The 19,762-nt window shown below is 33.2% G+C and overlaps 1 protein-coding gene and 1 pseudogene across 1 annotated transcript; both read right to left on the bottom strand.

Moving 5' to 3' along the window:
* Nucleotides 1-2,633: 2,633 nt before the first annotated feature.
* Nucleotides 2,634-18,059, bottom strand: LOC124443187 (annotated as a pseudogene).
* Nucleotides 18,060-18,194: 135 nt separating this feature from the next.
* LOC124443188 (WD repeat-containing protein 3-like) lies at nucleotides 18,195-19,287 on the bottom strand. Its single transcript, XM_046993724.1, has 3 exons — nucleotides 19,044-19,287; nucleotides 18,875-18,951; nucleotides 18,195-18,333 (listed from the first exon to the last, which is right to left on the bottom strand). Exons 1-3 carry the CDS (start codon nucleotides 19,218-19,220, stop codon nucleotides 18,195-18,197), a joined length of 393 nt encoding a protein of 130 aa, XP_046849680.1. The 5' UTR covers nucleotides 19,221-19,287.
* Between the last annotated feature and the right edge of the window lie 475 nt (nucleotides 19,288-19,762).

Genomic DNA, 19,762 nt, shown 5'->3' on the forward strand with positions numbered 1-19,762 from the left:
GATTCTAAGCTATCATGATCCTGTCTATTTCTCTGTGAGGCAATTACCGGCTACGACAATACGCGCTCCTTAAAGCAGTATATTCACACAGATGTTTTTAAAGGTAAACCTGATAGAACAGACGCAGTTGACCAATAACCACGTTTATACAAAGTTTACACTTACTAAAGTACAAAAATGAATCATGCATGTCAAACCAAAAAAACAAATTAGTTGTCCTAGTTGAAAGAAAATTTTTATAACCTCTTCAACAAGACCATTTTTAAAAATGCATGTGCAAATTTTACAGAAAAGTGTATTTATAAATTTCTATGCATTAAAAAATAGCCTTACAGTGGAAGATACTGCACACCAGGATTTGTAGTGGCTTTTTTGCCCAAAATGTATTAAAAATAATGCCTGTTAGCAGGCTATACTACGTAAATACAAATTTACACTCACAGTTTTCGGCGAATCCCTTGTCAATTTTAACGACAGAGGACGAAACCCTTTCGAAAACCAATTTATCGAAGAATGACGTATCTTTGCCAATTGCAACATTGATCAGATGCCCAGCATGTAAAATCACATAGATGCCCAAAATGTTTTTTTTAAAAATAAAACGTTGATTCTTTATCGAGCTTAAGGGACACATTTGTGCTTGTGAAGTATTTCGTGTTTGCTTTCGAAGTTTGTCATGACAAAAACGTTCGCGAACTTTAAAATTTGTCAGTGAATATATTGTCAATTCTTAATTATTGTTCAGAGGGTTTATAAAAGGAATAGCACAATCACAGTTAATATATGCAGTGTACAATGTATACTTTTCGCAAAAATTCTGACAAAAATGTTAAGGAAGAAAAAAGGTACTTACTATGAAGTTTATTCAGTGTTCAAGCATATCAAAGGAAGTAAAATTTCAACCAAAATTACAGAATCTTCAGCTGCATAGCACAAATTGTTCGTTATTGTATGTAGCTTAGCCTCACGGGAACTATTAGAAAAGCTAAATCCATCTTCATTGTGAAGAATGACTAAGTTATACGTGTCCACTATCGTTTTGAATATAAACCACCATGGTTTGTTCAATGTATCTCGAAGGCGTTTGATGATCATTTGTTGTTGTAAAGAAATAAGTTCAAGTCTAAAATCAAGCTTAGAACAACAAATATTAGTTACCAAAAAGGAAACTTTAAGGAAAGACAAATTTGGACTTTATATTTTGCATGAATAAAGATCAAAATACCGTAAACATTTAACACTACGATCAAAGATAAAGTTCTCTGTTAAAAGAAACTTCAAAAGACATACCCGAACTTGATTTCAACGAGATATTCAAATTTTGCCGAATAACCATAGTGTACGAGCTGAGAAACTGATTTAAATCACAACTTCTCAAACTGTACATGTGTTAATTTTGATCTATGGCAAAAGTTGAGTTGAAGTGTTTTGTTTTGATTGGTCAGTTTCTAGGTGCGTCAACAATTGTAATTAGTACCCAGTTGAATAAGGTCACTAAACTAAATCTCTAACTATATTCTATTTTTTCAGCCAGCGCTTTCATATTTAATAATTTCCCTCAAGTGCTAGGTTCCCACTCAGTGTCCCTTATACTAAGTAAATAGGTTCCTACAGATTTATAGGCTTTTTCGACCGTCTAATGGATTATAATGAATATTTAATAAAATACAATGTTCTGTCACTTTTTACAGTGTATATGAGATTAGTACGTTTGCAATCTATCTAGTCTGAAGTTGTAAAGCTCCTTAAAATGAGTGGAATGTTTGTTGGGTCATTTTCATGAGAGTAAATCCATATCTTAGTGGAACCATGACAATTTTACATCCCTTTTGTTGAACGCTGAAATGACCAGAAGACTACTTTGCCATATAAAGATGCAGTTTTTTCTGTATTCATTTTGGTAACTCATAAAATACATTTTTTGTTTATAAGTATTGTAGATGGCGAATTGCTTGATAATTGTTAATCGATTCATTATTTCTTCCTGTTTATAGTTGCAATTACTCCCTTAATTTTTGTGACACTCTTCTTTTTTATAACTGGGAAATATCCGACTAAATGTAAAACCGATTTCAATTCTATTTTCTCTTTCGATGCAGGTATTGACTTAACGTGTTGATGGTGAATGTGGTGATATCATTCTTAATTTAAATTTGACTTTTTTTAGATCACTTTGCAGTAAATTATTTATGTAACTGCAAGCTAGAATCTGTTGCGCAAAAAACGCATTTCAACGTCATATAAGTGAAAGTCTCGTTTGACTGTCAATGTCTGGCTAGCCCAATAATTAATTATAAAAATACAAAGTATGAAATTCCTTTTTGTAGCGTTTAAGCTTTCTCCAGGATCAACTAATGCTGAATCATGTGAATTTTAAAAGTCGGCTGATTGCAAAAGTTACATTTTATTGTTGCATCATATTTCAAAGGGGCACATGGAGACTTTACTTGTACCTCTAAGGATACAATTTGGGTTAGGGATCTTTGAGGATAGTTATGTACAGCAATCAACAGTAGATCATTTTCCATTGATCATGTTTTTTATAATTTTCCGATGCACACTCCACTATTTGCTAACAGATGAATACGATAAAAAATAGACTTCTCTCCTCAACTTAATATTTCTTCATCACGTCAACGAAAGTCAAAGACATTTAATCTACAACATTAGACATTAAATTTACACCTCTATTCTCTTATATCCATTAGGATACATTATAACCCATTCACTTGTGGTTTTTGTTGAATTTCAGTCTTATATTTCCCGGTCCATTATAATCACTTCGCTCCCAGTTCCATTTCAACCTTCCCAGTTTCCTTAGACCGACACTATGATCCCATTTTAATCCTCTCGTCCCAGTCTCAGCAACCGTAAAAGACAACTCCACAAAAACACAATCGCTTCCTTCAACGTCAATCTCAAATTCCCACGACAAAGATTCGTAATCAACAAATTTGACTTGAATCAATATTTTTATCCCTTCTGACCAAATCTGGAAGTTCACAAATGTCATCAAACCTCAGCCATTGTGTACTTTGGGAGACAGTCGTTTTAGTTGTCAGAGTATTAAACTGCAAAACAACCTTCATCGAAATTTCCTCAAAATCGTCTTCTTCTTTTTCGTATTTGTCCCAGTCTCTCGCGTGTTTCGCCAAAGAATGTGACGTCACGATTTTCAAGCTGTCTTTGAATAAACTGTAGTCCCGCCAAATTGAATCCAACAGTATCCTAAAGATAAAGCAATCATTACAGTGTGCCATAGTTTTATCGTCGTCGATGTAAAAATTCAAGAAACTTTGTTCAATTCATTTGATTTGTAGAGCCATTTGTTTAGTTCATACGATTTGAAAAGTCATTTGTTCAGTTCAAATGATTAGTAAAGTCATTTATGAAAGTTCAGATGATTTGTAAAGTCATTTGTTCAGTTCAAATGATTTGAAAAGTCATTTGTTCAGTTCAAATGATTTGAAAATTTATTGTTCACTTCAGATGATTTGAAAAAATATTTCTTTAGTTTAAATGATTTGAAAAGTCATTTGTTCAGTTCAGATGATTTGTAAAGGTTTAGTTCAAACGATATTTTTGTTTCTAAATACATACTTTTTTCTGTTGTTAATACACAAAAGAATATTCTATGAACCTTTTTAATACAAAGCCAAACTCTGTATTAACATTGGCACTGTAATGTGAAAGAAAGCCTTAGTTGCTCTTAACCAATCAAAATTGATGACTTTTTCGTGTTAAGCTTACAGTCATTAAAGTGTTGACAAAATTTAACACGAATAAATTATCGGTCATATAGCGCAGGATAAAATTACGAGAGAAATTTGGCGATATTTGCGGTTTATTGAACGTACAACTTCCTACCTTCATTTCGCGAACTCGGCTACGACAATGTGATCTGATAGAGTCTATTACTGGCAGTAGTTCAGGAGTGGATATGATCTTGTTGTGATGTATTCTATCGTAACAAAATACGAAAAAAATGAAAAATATCCAGCACTGTACATAGGTATCTCACCAATTGTATCAAATGTTCAGCAATACTGAAGGAACGTGATGATATTCTTAGGGAATGATTTAAAGACAGACGTATTGAAAAAAATATCGATCGAAACCAAAAACAAAATTACGTCTTAATCTTACCGCAGCAGAAAGAACAGACATCGACAACTTAACTCTGTTTCCCAACCATTCTAAACAATCAAGTACATCTGGGATGAGCAAAATTTGAAAACGAAACCTGTACCATGTGAAGTAAGGACACAGGAGTCAAAATACATTTCACTTTACCTTAATCCACTCAAGAAGAAGTTTCAGTACATCAATAACATAGTCAAACGGTAACACAAGCAATGATTCTTCAAGTTCACTGAAAGTAAATAATTTAAGTGTTTTGTAGAAAAACACTTGCTTCATTAGATACCTCTACTGTATTCTAATAACACTTAAGAATTAATTCCTTTAGTAACTTCAACGAGACACTTTGCCATACTTTATCTTTAAAATGCTCTAAATTAACTTCTAGTACAAACAACGTTTCTTCACGGGATAATTTGCTGCTCTTTTAATACTTCAACCTTACCTTGACTTTACTTTTTCACCACTAGAAGTACATACTGTACAGGCTGTGAAAAGAAAAATATTTTACAAACGTCGTTAGTATATGGTCCGGGAAAAGGAGGTTGACATAGACAGGCATTCAATCGTAGAACAACAATATTTATGGCCTCCATCTTCGTGCTCAAAATATTTTATTTCATTATTACAAATCCTGTGTATTTAACATTTAACTCTCATTTTTTCTAGAGTTATTATAAATGTAAAGCCATTTCATCCATTTTCCCCTTATCTACGTACGTACGTATGTAAATCTTGCAATCTTACCATTACATTAATATTTACATTAATCATGTTCAACATGCACGTGACTTTCACCTTGTATCACGTGGCCTTCATGCTGTTCTTAAATGGAAACATTGAAAATATAGTAAACTTACACTGACATTACCAAAGGCAGCAAGAATCGGATGAATGACGCGCTTTGGAAGCTGTTCAAAGAAAAGAAAATGTATGTGAGAACAAAAAGAACTTGTGTAATAAACGAAATTGGGATTTTCTGTATAAATCAAACAATAGTGAAGGGTGAAGAGCGTGGTTCCAATTAGAGAGTGAGGAAATATTGGTAGTAGTTTCATGGGTAGGTCAGTGCAGAGCGTGGTCCCAATTAGACAGTATGAAAATAATGGTGGTTTTATTGGTAGAGTTTAATAACAGTGTAGGGCATTTTCCCAATTAGAGAGTAAGAAAATATTATTGGTGGTTACATGGGTAGGTCTAAATAACGATGCAGGGCGTGGTCCCAATTAAACAGTATGAAAATATTGGCGGTGGTTTCACAGGCAAGGTTAAATAACAGTGTAGGGCGTTGCCCCATTTAGAGAGTAAGAAAATATTACTGGTGGTTTCATTGGTAGAGTTAAACAACGATGCAGGGCGTGTTCCAAATTAGAGAGTAAGAAAATATTGGCGGTGGTTTCACATGTAGAGTTTAATAACAGTGTAGGGCGTTGCCCCAATTAGGGTGTTTCGTCTAGAAAAGTTTTGTGATGTTGCCGGTCATGGTTATTTAAGATTGTTCATTTAAGATTTAAGATTATCTATACGTATAACATAAACATTTTGTAGATGTACAGAGCAAGAAATAACAAAACTTTCATTTAAGATTTAAGATTGTCTATACGTATAATATAAACATTTTGTAGATGTGCAGAGCAAGAAATAACAAACCTTTCATTTAAGATTTAAGATTGTCTATACGTATAACATAAACATTTTGTAGATGTGTAGGGAAAGAAATAACAAACCTTTCATTTAAGATTTAAGATTGTCTATACATAGAACATAAACATTTTGTAGGTGTGCAGAGCAAGAAATAACAAACCTTGCATTTAAGATTTAAGATTGTCTATACGTATAACATAAACATTTTGTAGATGTGCAGAGCAAGAAATAACAAACCAACCGTTTTGTCTTTTGTCACTTGACTCGCTTTTTGTTCAAGTTCTTTCTGTCTTTCTTCCTTATACAATTCAACGGCCTCCATGATTCTTTCAGCCTAATGAAAAGAACAAACATCAACATAGTAAACTCCAGGCGTATATCATATATTATACTGTAATATCCTCCAAGTATCCCAAGCATACTGTAATATCCTCCAAGCATCTATATTCTACTATAATATCCTCCAAGCATCCCAATCATACTGTATTATCGTCCAAGTATCTATATTCTACTATAATATCCTCCAAGTACTCCGTCTCAATGTCAGCTTAAACACATGGCTTCAGATATGCACAGTCTTCACATGTCTTTGGTGTACTACAGTTTTCGATATATATGTATGATTTTGAGGTATCTTTCAGGTACTGCAGGGGGGACTGGGCACAAAACAAATAAAATTAACTTGCAATGCTAATACAACAACAAAACTAACTCCTTTGATCGTCTCGATAGTTTTCTTGCCAGCTTTAACAGCTTCTGTGTCTTGTTCACCTGGAATCTAAACAACATCATGGTTTAAATAAATGAATTTATTTAGTGCAATAAATGCAACTTCCACAAGATATTTTCCATAGTGAAAGTATACAACAAATACAGAGTAGTTGGGCTCAAGATGGAACACATATCTCATGTTACATAGTAAAAAGAATCTTACAATTGTTTCAACTCCTGTTACGGCGCTTTCTTCGTAAGCTGCTTCCCTCTCCTAAATAGAAAACTTAAAATAAACAATGAAAGTTCAGGTACTATATGCATATTTTTGCAGCTCCAGCAACAGATCTATGTATAGTACCATTTCTCTCTCCTCTTCGACAAACAACGGTTTGTCCGTTCGTTCCCAGAGTCTTAACGATTTATCATGTGACCCACTGATCTATAAGATAAAATACAATGCTTGTGGAACTGGAGTGTTAAGATTAAGTGTTTGACACTTACAACAAACTCGACATTATCTAAAATCTTCCATACTTGACACTTACAACAAACTCGCCATTATCTAAAACCTTCCATACTTGATACTTACAACAAACTCGACATTATCTAAAACCTTCCATACTTGACACTTACAACAAACTCGCCATTATCTAAAACCTTCCATACTTGACACTTACAACAAACTCGACATTATCTAAAACCTTCCATACTTGACACTTACAACAAACTCGATATTATCTAAAACCTTCCATACTTGACACTTACAACAAACTCGACATTATCTAAAACCTTCCATACTTGACACTTACAACAAACTCGACATTATCTAAAACCTTCCATACTTGACACTTACAACAAACTCGACATTATCTAAAACCTTCCATACTTGACACTTACAACAAACTCGACATTATCTAAAACCTTCCATACTTGAAACTTACAACAAACTCGACATTATCTAAAACCTTCCATACTTGACACTTACAACAAACTCGACATTATCTAAAACCTTCCATACTTGAAACTTACAACAAACTCGACATTATCTAAAACCTTCCATACTTGACACTTACAACAAACTCGACATTATCTAAAACCTTCCATACTTGAAACTTACAACAAACTCGACATTATCTAAAACCTTCCATACTTGAAACTTACAACAAACTCGACATTATCTAAAACCTTCCATACTTGACACTTACAACAAACCCGACATTATCTAAAACCTTCCATACTTGACACTTACAACACACTCGCCGTCATGGCTGATTGCAAGACTCCATATTTCTGAATGATGACCTTCTAAGGTCGTAACATGAAGAAATCTGTCAGCGTCCCAATATTTTATCGTTTTATCTTTACTTGCACTGAAGAAATAATGAGTTTTTGGCACGAACTGCACGGCCATGACACTAAAAGAAGATGAAAGCCGTTATAATATAAATAGCGAATATACATGTAGGTATTGCTAGGTGTAATGTTGATAACATGAAAATATAAGGTATAAAATGAAAGTACATGTAGGTATTGCTAGGTGTAATGTTGATAACATGCGGGTAAAAAATAAGCAGGAAATTTACGTATAAAACAATTGAGGACATGGTTTACTAGTATGTTATAGACGTACAAGGTATGGTGATGACGAAACAATGATGTAACCAGGGTAAGAGGGTTTACAGGGTAAAATGAAGATGTACATAGGATACGAGTGTATAGTAGGGATATAATCAACTGTTTTAGGCTATCATATATTACTATCATAAAATTGTGTACCTGTCATTTAAAATTACATTGTACGTACCTGTCATCATGGGCGAATATTGATTTTCGACAATCACCAAAATCCAAACCCCAAATCTTAATGTTCTTGTCAACGCCACCAGAAACGAGGAGAACGTTATCCTGTAAAAAATGAATCAAGGATGACAAAAATACGAATCCAAAGACAGAGAAAAGTTTCAAAAATAAATAAAGACGCCATTGAAAAGCGTTCACTAATACAAAGTGGTCAAGAGATGGACCGCTACACGCTCTACACTTTCACAACAGAGGATTGGTAAAAATTTACACGGTCATACGTAGTTGACATTATGTACGTCTTTTTCAAAGTTTCAAATCAATTTTCATTACATTCTCATAAACATCTCTGATTTTATAATTCCTTAGTTTACGTCACAAACTGAAAATTCCTCGTTTGGGTTTAAAGCAACATTGAAGAAAAGCTTACCCAGCAAAATTTACATTCTTTTGAACTGTAGCATAAATTATTATTGCATTATTTAAAATTGATTCACTTTAAAATTTAATTTCAAAAATATCTAATTCGAAAAGCTATTGCGAAATGACTTATTTACAGCTTGGTAATGTATCTTTTGTGTATACGTATTTTTCTTCTATTTTATGTGGTAAAGTTCTTTCGACCAAAAATAAAAAACATATTATAAAACATGATATCAAAACAGAGTTGAAAGCCGTTCCTGTAAGCTTGAAAAAAACAGTATAATTTAAGCGACAGCTAAAACGGATGTGACGTAAGCTAAGGATTCTTCTCACAAACACAATCCACTACTATCAAAAACGACAGTCAAACGTTGATACTTCGAAACACACGTCATATGAATAAAACGTACCGTTGATATATCCATGGTAACAACAGGTAATTTATGACCATAGAGGGATAGGAAGAACTAAATAACGACGTGGGAAAAGTAACCACATTTAAAAATGAATACAAAAGTAATTAGGATAAATGGACAGGAAAATGTTTATTCAGTTCAATTTTTAAAACTTCTGTAAATCAAATTATAACGTTTATGGAAAGCATAGATTAATCCAATGTTACGTAACTAGCTTAAAGTCAAAAATATCGCCTTCTTTTTACAAGAGTGGATTTTTTTAATGAATTTTTTTGTAGGAAAAGGAAACAGTTCTAACTCAAAGTGCATTTTTATCGTGATTCATAGAAAAACAAATGGGAGAATTTCGTACAAGGAGTCATCTTTAGAGTGATCTACAGCAACAAATGAAAATATTCTAACTACTGCTATCCAACATCAACTGCTATCAAACACTATTAACTGCTATCCAATACCATCAACTGCTATCCAATACCATCAGCTGCTATCCAATATCATCAACTGCTATCCAATATCATCAACTGCTATCCAATATCATCAGCTGCTATCCAATATCATCAACTGCTATCCAATATCATCAACTGCTATCCAATATCATCAACTGCTATCCAATACCATCAACGGCTATGCAATATCATCAACTGCTATCCAATATCATCAACTGCTATCCAATATCATCAACTGCTATCCAATATCATCAACTGCTATCCAATACCATCAACGGCTATCCAATATCATCAACTGCTATCCAATATCATCAACTACGTATAAAAATATTTAACAACTTACCTTCAATGTATCAGTGAAGAAAATTTTCATTGTAAAATCAAGCAAAGCCACGGCAATAAACTTTTGATTTGGACTGCAACGAAGGTAGGCTCGTGATTAAATGAAAGATCATAAGTACGTATACCCTCCCCCCCCAGACGAATATATCAACAACTAACCTGAACTTTATACACATTACGTCATCATTCATCTTTAATGTTCGTGCATGACAAATACTTAATCTTTGACTAAACAAAATAATACAACATGAATCACTCAATTGTACAATGAAATACAAAATCCAATTAGACAATATTGAATCATACAATTAGAAAATGTTAAACTGAGGATTGAACAAACAAAAAACGGATGGTCACATTTAACCACATTTCTTTACAAACATCATGAAATGCACAAGAAAAACAAGAGAAAAAACTTTAGAACACAAGCTTCAACAAAGATTGAACAAACAAAAAGTGGATGGTCACATTTAACCACTTTTCTTTACAAACATCATAAAATGCACAAGAAAAACAAGAGAAAAAACTTTACAACACAAGCTTCAACAGAATTAGTACATTAAGTTGTTTTTTCTCCGACAGACAATGGACATTTTTCGTCTTACAATGATAAAAAGTGAGAAAAATCACGTTGAATGCAAACGTTGCTTTACATGCAAATTATTTAATACCTGGTCGTTGAATAGTTCTCATCCGTAATCAAATCAAATTCCCAAAATTTTACATTCTTGTCACCACTTCCTGAGGCGAATAGCGTCTAGAAATTGATAAAATCATCATTTCTAGATGTGCGCAGTCTTGAGCTCCCTCTGAACAATTCACTGAAAGAATATATGAGGACGTGGGGAGAGAAGGAAGCATACGTCACTTGTCTCTTCAAGGAGTTACAAAATGACAAGCAGCAGAATAACTTAAGTTTGCCAACAAAAAGATCTCTGCTATTTCTGTTAGAGAAATAATCGAAAGAAAGCACAAAAGAAGGCTATGGCAGTCCACAAATTTTGTAAAAAATGTTACTTTCCAACGACCACACCAAAAATATGTTTTTAAAATGAAGTAAAGTTCCTTACATTATCGGGAGCTAAACACAACGACCAAATAGCACCATCGTGTGCGTCCACATTTTCAAGCAATGAACCAGACAAAACGTCAAATATTTGGAGTTTGCCAGCCTGTAAAGGAAATTTAGAGGGTCAACATCTTACATTGTCTCACTACTTTATAAAGTCATCTTCACTATTGTTGTATACCTTAGTACCAACAACAACGTGTCTGTCACATGATCTTACATTGTCTCACTACTTTATAAAGTCATATTCACTAATGCTGAATACCTTAGTACCAACAACGTGTCTGTCACATGACCTTACATTGGCTCCCTACTTTATAAAGTCATCTTCACTATTGTTGTATACCTTAGTACCAACAACGTGTCTGTCACATGACCTTACATTGTCTCACTACTTTATAAAGTCATATTCACTAATGCTGAATACCTTAGTACCAACAACGTGTCTGTCACATGACCTTACATTGTCTCACTACTTTATAAAGTCATCTTCACTATTGTTGTATACCTTAGTACCAACAACGTGTCTGTCACATGACCTTACATTGTCTCACTACTTTATAAAGTCATATTCACTAATGCTGAATACCTTAGTACCAACAACGTGTCTGTCACATGACCTTACATTGGCTCACTACTTTATAAAGTCACATTCATCAATCCTGAATACCTTAGTACCAATAACAACGTGTCTGTCACATGACCTTACATTGTCTCACTACTTTATAAAGTCTCATTCATTAATCCTGAATACCATAGTACCAACAACGTGTCTGTCACATGACCTTACATTGTCTCACTACTTTATAAAGTCATATTCACTAATGCTGAATACCTTAGTACCAACAACAACGTGTCTGTCACATGACCTTACATTGTCTCACTACTTTAAAAGTCATATTCACTAATGCTGAATACCTTAGTACCAACAACCACGTTTCTGTCACATGACCTTACATTAACTCACAACTTTATAAAGTCATATTCACTAATGTTGTATACCTTAGTAATAACAACAAAGTGTCTGTCACATGACCCTACAATAGCTTACTACTTTATCAAGTCACATTCACTAATCCTGAATACCTTAGTACCAACAACAATGTGTCTGTCACCAGGGACAAAAAACGAAATTAGACAATAACCAGAAGACATTGTTCTGATGCATTTCTGAGTCGATCTACAAATTTGTTAGAAATATCATCACAGGTTGACATAGACACAGTCACTCTTTCGACCCACAAACAATGATAGCGTAGAGTACGTAAGTCTGTTACGGTAATATTACATCCTCCGTGATGCTATTTTAATTTCTTGCATAATGTTTTTTTTAGTAAACTTTGATTTTTTTCATTCCCCCACCCCTATTCGAAATTACTCCAACGTTATTCCTAACAGGAAAAATGATTATCCTGTTGGTACAACTTGATAAAACTTTAAAAAATATGAATCATTGTACGTTCTAGTTAAAGAAATTACAAGCAAATACACATACACAACTTTAAAAATCTGTTTATTGTACCTGTTCCACAATTTAACACTTTCAGCTGCACCAGAGAGGATGCAGGAATCGTCAGAATTGAATGACAAAGTCCTAAAGTAACAAAGCTAGCTAAAAATCAACTAAATCAAGGGTGAAGTTCATAAAATAAAAAATGCGTCATCCATTTTATTCAAGATTTCATGCTGAAGTGAAAAATACTACAAAATGCGGATTAAGCGAAAATAACAACAACACAACAAAATTAATCATTTTCTGAAATGCAATTATTTCTAACCATTGAATCGCTATGTAAAAAAAATACATTTGGTCTAAGGGGTCAATCAGATGAAGTGAGCTGTTACAGTATGACGCTTCAAAAGGCACATAAGATTTAAGACTTTAACTTATTGTCTTCATATTCCAGATTTATTGAGATCTACGTAGCCACATACCTTACATCACTACGATGACCAGGTGTCTTTATGGAAAGTATATTAGTTGAATCTTTCTTTTCTTCACTGAAGACATGAAACTCTACGCTGTTGTTGTGTAGTAATAATGAAATCTGTAGAAATTTAAAATACTTCTTATTTCAAGTGGATGCAACCAATTCCATAGTATCCACTATACTACGCATTCTTTACATGTACAATCAAATAAGATGATAAAAATGACGAAAGACTTTCTCATCGTTCAAAATGACTATTCAACAACACTTGGAATTATACAGAAACATCAATTTAACACATCCATACTTCTCAAATATAAAATAAAATCGCGGACAAAAATAATGAGATACCTTTAGATCATTATTTGAATTCAATGCAAAGTCAAATGACCTAACAAGAATAAAAAAATTATTTGTATTTTATAATGGCGGGAAAGCAAGACAAGTGAATGAACCAAGTACGTATGTACGAGGAGGACTAGAAACGACTTTTGCATCATAAATATCGTTTAAAAATAACTTTTTTATTCAGCCATTTTGAACAAGCAATTTTTAAAATTGACATTGTAAAACTGCTTAAAAATATTGCATGTATGAAAGTATTAGAAACCAACATTGATTAATTATATTTAAGAAAAAACATCCGTTGAGAAAAGCACGTCTAGAAAAATTCTCTCTCTAACACAAAACGCTTGATTTCCACAAGCGAATTACAATGTTTGTACTCCATACATCATTTTACCTTATCTTTGAGGTCGCTTTAACATCGGGTAATTTTATAATCTCGTCTTCGACGGTGGCTAAGACGTTTTCAGAAACCTGATAAAATAAAAGTAATGTTAAAACATGTTTCGAAAATAAGACAAATAGTGCGCAAATACACAATTAAAATGTTGGAACAACGCATATTTGATTCTTCCTATGTATTTCTGTTTCTACGTTTTCAAAATCTATTTCATTTCAAGAAACAAAACCAAATATGCTCCAGTATTTTGACATAATATATATAAGAACTATTCACAAATAAAGAGAAATATCACAATGTTACAGAAACGAGGCAAGATTGTGATGTCTTAGCGTAAACTACGTATATTTTGATTCGTCAAAATTCTTTGCACACAAATTTCACGTAACAAAAATTATCTAACCGTCAGCTCGTCGGCTTCCAATCCTTGTGATCTAGGAATAAATAATGGTAAAAAATATCACATGTATGAGAATAAAAAAGCTTGAATATAGTTTTGAAATTTCAAAGTCAACAACCTTTGCTTCTTTAAAATCTTTTTTCGTCTTTTTGCCAAGCGTTTTTTTATTTCGTCTTCTGATGCAAGACGAAACATTTCTAACGTAGAATTAGCACCCTAAACAAATAAAAATTATCTTCACATAAGCACATCTTTTTTTTAGTCCTCTCGTGAAATATGAAATATTGATTATATTTTGTAAAAATCATTCATAACCCTGAATGTTTTTGACATACGTAAAATACTACATTCTCAACTTGGTTATCATGAAATGAATAATGACAGCCTATGGTCGACATTAGAATGAAGTTTTTCCAATGAAAACTGAGTAATATTTGCTACTGCAAGAATTTCTGCTGGGTTTGTAAAAATTACACGAAAATTACTCAGACAGTTGCTTTTATAATGAACATTCCCTCACGATGTCAACACGACTCTCGGTGACCGCAGCAAAATTGATATGTAAATTAAATATTTTGTTTTCCATAATTGAATACCAAACCCATTTCTTAGAAAGCTGTGCGTTGCTATTGTCTAAGGGTTTTAAATAGTACAATGAAATACCATTAGCTATAGAATTATAAAGAACGAAAACTTAATGTTTATCATTACTGTCTGATTAATCCAATCAGAAAAGCCATTTATAGTTGATACTAGGTTGTAACATAAAGCTGAGCAGTAGCCACATAATGTTCATCATCTCCATAGCAATTTTTACAATCCAAATCCCAAATAAAACTTCTTACATAACGTACGTACATGACAACCAATATAAGTTCGTGAAAGATCGCAATACAGCGACACTACGCGATCAGTTGAGCTTCTCATGACAGAGCCAATCATTGTACACGAAAGCAATTCCTATAGAAATTCGAAATATAGAAGTTGAAATCCGAGTTGAAACTAGAACTAAATGTTTATTTATGAATTTAAAACTGGACTAAATGCTTGATGCAGTGGTGACAGGTCTAATGCAGATGGCCAAATTATAAACAAAAAGTTTATTAGAAATTTTATTAGTTTAACTTAACATAGTAATATTCACAAAAATCGACAACAATCCTATGCACAAATATCAACCAACATTCCTTATACTGCATACCTCACAAATATTCACCCATAGTCCTAATTTACCTCACAAATATCCATCAACGTTCCTAATATACCCACAAATATCCACCAACAATCCTAATACTACCTCATTGTAACATCTTAAAACGCTTATTTTCCCTTTGGTTTCTGAATTTAAGTAGCATCCACTATTATCCCTCATGCATCATGCAAGACAACGCAGAGAAATTACCACCAAACACCTCTTATGTACCTCTATTTCCCCTACACCATCCTCGCTAGATTGCGTTTCTGTCTTTCGTTTTCTCGTTTCTTCGCGTCTTTCTGTTTTATCATCTTTGTACTCAATTTTCCAAACTCTCAATTCACTATCAGCACAACCAGTAATTAACCTTGTTTCATTCTTGACGACGACAAAGCCCCAAACCTTAAAAAAATGTACATTACAGTGACTTTATTACTCTTCCTAAATCCATGTTTCTAGCCAAGTATTCATCCTTATTCTTTTACGTAGAGTGTAGGGTAGATAACTCCTACATCCTATCATAACAACAAATTCATATGTTCCATTCACCTCTGTTTTATGACCAACCAAGGTAAGAAAACAATGCTGTGAATCAAGATCCCAAAATTTCACGAAAGTGTCTTTGGAACTAGGAAAGACAAAACCATTAAATATAAACTAGCAAAGCCATTTAAGATGAAAATAGATCTTCTACATTTACCTAGTTATAAGAACATTTTGAAAATGAAGAAACCGACAACAAGTCACCATTCCTTTATGACCTTTAAGTCTGAAGAAATAACAAATTTAAGAACATTGTCGTCATACATACATACACATCATTTATCTCTTTCTTAACAAACATTGCTATATAACAAAGAACTCGCTAACTTTGACAATTCTGTCATATGATATGTAGCTTCTAAGCTTTACAACATACGTACAGTATGTATGTAGGTGGCAAGACCTCAGTTTAAATATTCCACCGTAAGTCAGTAAGTCATACCTCAGTTCATAAGTATTAAGAAAGCCATACATGACTTTATTTAATAAGTCATACTCCCCACTCTCAGTTTGTAAGTCATACTCTCACTTTTATTTTGTAAGTCATACTCCCACTTTTATTTAGTAAGTCATACTTCCACTTTTATTTAGTAAGTCATACTTCCACTTTTATTTAGTAAGTCATACTCCCCACTCTCAGTTTGTAAGTCATACTCCCACTTTTATTTAGTAAGTCATACCACTCTCAGTTTGTAAGTCATACCCATTTATTTAGTAAGTCATACTCCCCACTCTCAGTTTGTAAGTCATAATTCCACTTTTATTTAGTAAGTCATACTCCCACTCTCACTCCCACTTTTATTTAGTAAGTCATACTTCCCACTCTCAGTTTGTAAGTCATACTCCACTTTTATTTAGTAAGTCATACTCCCACTCTCAGTTTGTAAGTCATACTCCACTTTTATTTAGTAAGTCATACCCCACTCTCAGTTTGTAAGTCATACTCCCACTTTTATTTAGTAAGTCATACTCCCCACTCTCAGTTTGTAAGTCATACTCCCACTTTTATTTAGTAAGTCATACTCCCACTCTCAGTTAGTAACCTATACCTCCAACACTTTTAGAAAGTCAATAACATAAAAAACATGTAAAGAGAAATACCTTACTTTGGAATATCAACATAATCATAACTGCGTAAAAGCAGTATTGATAATGCACATTTAATGAATACCACAAGTTTTTTTAAAGCAAACATGTTTCAACATCTCATGATGCCACCTTCATATAAATACACTCATCATTTATTCTAATCAATATTTCATTGTAATATTTATATATAATCTACTCATAATTGTATAAATTGTATCACTGTATCATATTACTCTTATTTATATTCATCACATACATAATACTCTTTATTATACTGAAGATGGCATCATAAGATGTTGAAACATGTTTATTTTAAAAAACTTGTCGTATAACATTAAATGATCATAATTGTACCTGAACATTCCTGAGTCATTAATTATATCCCAAACAATCACATCTGTATCCTATAGTGTGGCAGAAAACAACACAAATGAATTGTTTACATTTTATAAACTACCATTCACAATTTATAGCAATTGATTTAGGTGTCATAAAAATCATAATTAAACAATACCTTTGATCCAGACACCAATTTGACACCAGTATAATCATAGTTAAGAGCTGTAACTGCTGTCTTGTGACCACTAGAAGAAATTTAATGAAACAAAAGATGAAATATTTTTTTTATCTTTCATTCAAGATATGGCAAGAATAGAAAATGCCTAATGAAGATGGTTGCTTTGGCATCTTTGAAAACATTAGTGCTGATACACATCCATTCACCAGAATTAATAATTTTTACACTAAAACACAACTCTACCCTTCACTAAACAGTAATACAGTAGTGCAACATTGACTACATCACTGCTCGATACATTAAATGTTTTTAGGGACGACACTGGTTGTATTGAACATTCTTATAGTTTCAGAAATTTCCACGCACATTTACAAGGCATTCAAGGTTCGTTTATCTTTCATTGATTTTGTATACTGAAATTAGAAAACTTTCCATGTTCCTTTTGGTTGAGAGCCTGTAAATTGTCTTCAAGTAGTAACTTGTTTACTGGCAAATTTTCTCAATTGAGTTTTGAACTGCTTTGTGATTGGAACACAGAAGTTGCAATGGCAAACAAAAGGCTAAATAGGGCAAAATGCACCATCAACAACATCTGTACAAGTTGTAACCCTCTCCAGGATACCTCTTATACCTTGTTGTGTGCATTGTGGGTCTTAAAGTTGGAAAATTTTTGGTTGATGTGCCTAGCACATATATTATAATAGCGTGCTGAGTTATATTAACTGTTTGTTTACCTAAAAATTTTTTGAAATGAGTTTTGGACCGTTTTGTAATTGGAAATCAGAAGTACCGATGGTAAAAAAATGGTTGAGCATAGACCAAAATTGAAAAATATATTCCATGACAGGAAATGTACCTAAATGTCACTGAAGATGTACCATTATTTATATTCCAAATTCTGATGACACCATCGCCATACCTAAAATTTAAAAATAAACTGCAGGTGGAGGTGCATGTATGCAGGTTAAGCTTTACATTCTTCTCCCTGTAAGCAGCTGCAAATTTATTACGTACATTAAGATCAAAAGCTGTTCAGTTTTCAAAAGCAAGGAAAATTATTTTATATAGGCAAATTTTATTACCTGTTGTCAAAGGATATAATATCAAGTCTAACAAAGATGTAGAAATTAAAATAGTTTGGGACTGTGGGGAATGTACACCAATGATTTTCATTTTGTTAACATTACATACTGTACAGGTTGACTGACATTTTTTCCTGGATATCAAGATCTTTCAGAATACAAGGGAAGGGTAGGATCTGGCTTTTATAAGTTAGGAGGCCCAGGATCTGGCTTTTATAAGCAGGGGTTGAGCCCTTCCCTGCCTGACCTTGTGTTTCTTACAACCATACCTTTTACTGTTGAAAGTGTTGATTAGCCACAATGAAGTAAATATCCGGCATCATTTACAAGACATAATGAAATGCTATATTATTTAATTAGATAAGTTGTTTTACTCACCCAACAGCAAGATGTTCAGAGTCAGGACTGAGGCAGAGACATGTCACTTCGCTCTTGTTACCTTGTAAGACATTCACCTAGACATTTAGATAAGCATATCATAAAAACAATTTTTAAATAGTGGAAAATCTAACATTGTTTAAAAGTTTCAACAATTCTCTTCAAATACTTTTTCGCCAAGTCTAGCGTCCCAAATATATACATTTTCTAGTGCGGGAACAATCGCGCGGCAAATTTCACGTCTTTTCTCGCCACTTTGAACAAGACACACATTAGCTCTAGCACTTCCCACTACGCCAAAGATTCCAGCTTCGACGTAACGCAGATAAGATTTTGTTAAGACCATTTTAAAGGAAAAAGAAGAGTCCTAAATATTGGAAATTCATCTTGAACTACTACAAATTGTCTTCCACCCGATTTCCACGTAGGGATTTATGGCGTCAGATTTCCAATATAGACCAGGCGGAGAAAGGGGGGTGTCGTCCAATGGTATGTCCCACAGGGGGGAATTTGTTAGATCAGATCACGACCAGCTTCTTTTGGTCAATATTGGTGGGCTGATTTGAAAAATCGATGTTATACGGGCAATTTGACATCGGAAGATGTTTAAATATATAAAAATAAAGAAAATTTTAGTAGAGAACGCAAAAAATTTTTGGAAACGAGTTTTACAGTTTATCAAATGGAAAACTAGTTTTAATCAAATATAAACTAATGGTGAAAGTATATAATGACATTACAGTGAACTTTGAATCTTCTAGCAAATCTCTTGTGGTGACTGTTTCCTGTTCACTTTCGAAACAGATTCCTCTTCCTAAAGGAAAGACGCAGTTATATTTTATCTTCAGCAACATACTTTATATATCACGTGAACCAACAAAATTCAAA

Source organism: Xenia sp. Carnegie-2017, unplaced genomic scaffold (genome assembly GCF_021976095.1).
Source record: "Xenia sp. Carnegie-2017 unplaced genomic scaffold, XeniaSp_v1 HiC_scaffold_20, whole genome shotgun sequence".
Classification (NCBI taxonomy): Eukaryota; Metazoa; Cnidaria; class Anthozoa; order Malacalcyonacea; family Xeniidae; genus Xenia; species Xenia sp. Carnegie-2017.

Coding starts and splice junctions, on each gene's coding strand:
- LOC124443188 (XM_046993724.1), bottom strand. CDS start 19,220: ATGGTCTTAACAAAATCTTATCTGCGTTACGTCGAAGCTGGAATCTTT. Junction 18,952..19,043: donor ACGCTAGACTTGGCGAAAAA/GTATTTGAAGAG, acceptor CTAAATGTCTAG/GTGAATGTCTTACAAGGTAA. Junction 18,334..18,874: donor TCTGAACATCTTGCTGTTGG/GTGAGTAAAACA, acceptor TTTAAATTTTAG/GTATGGCGATGGTGTCATCA.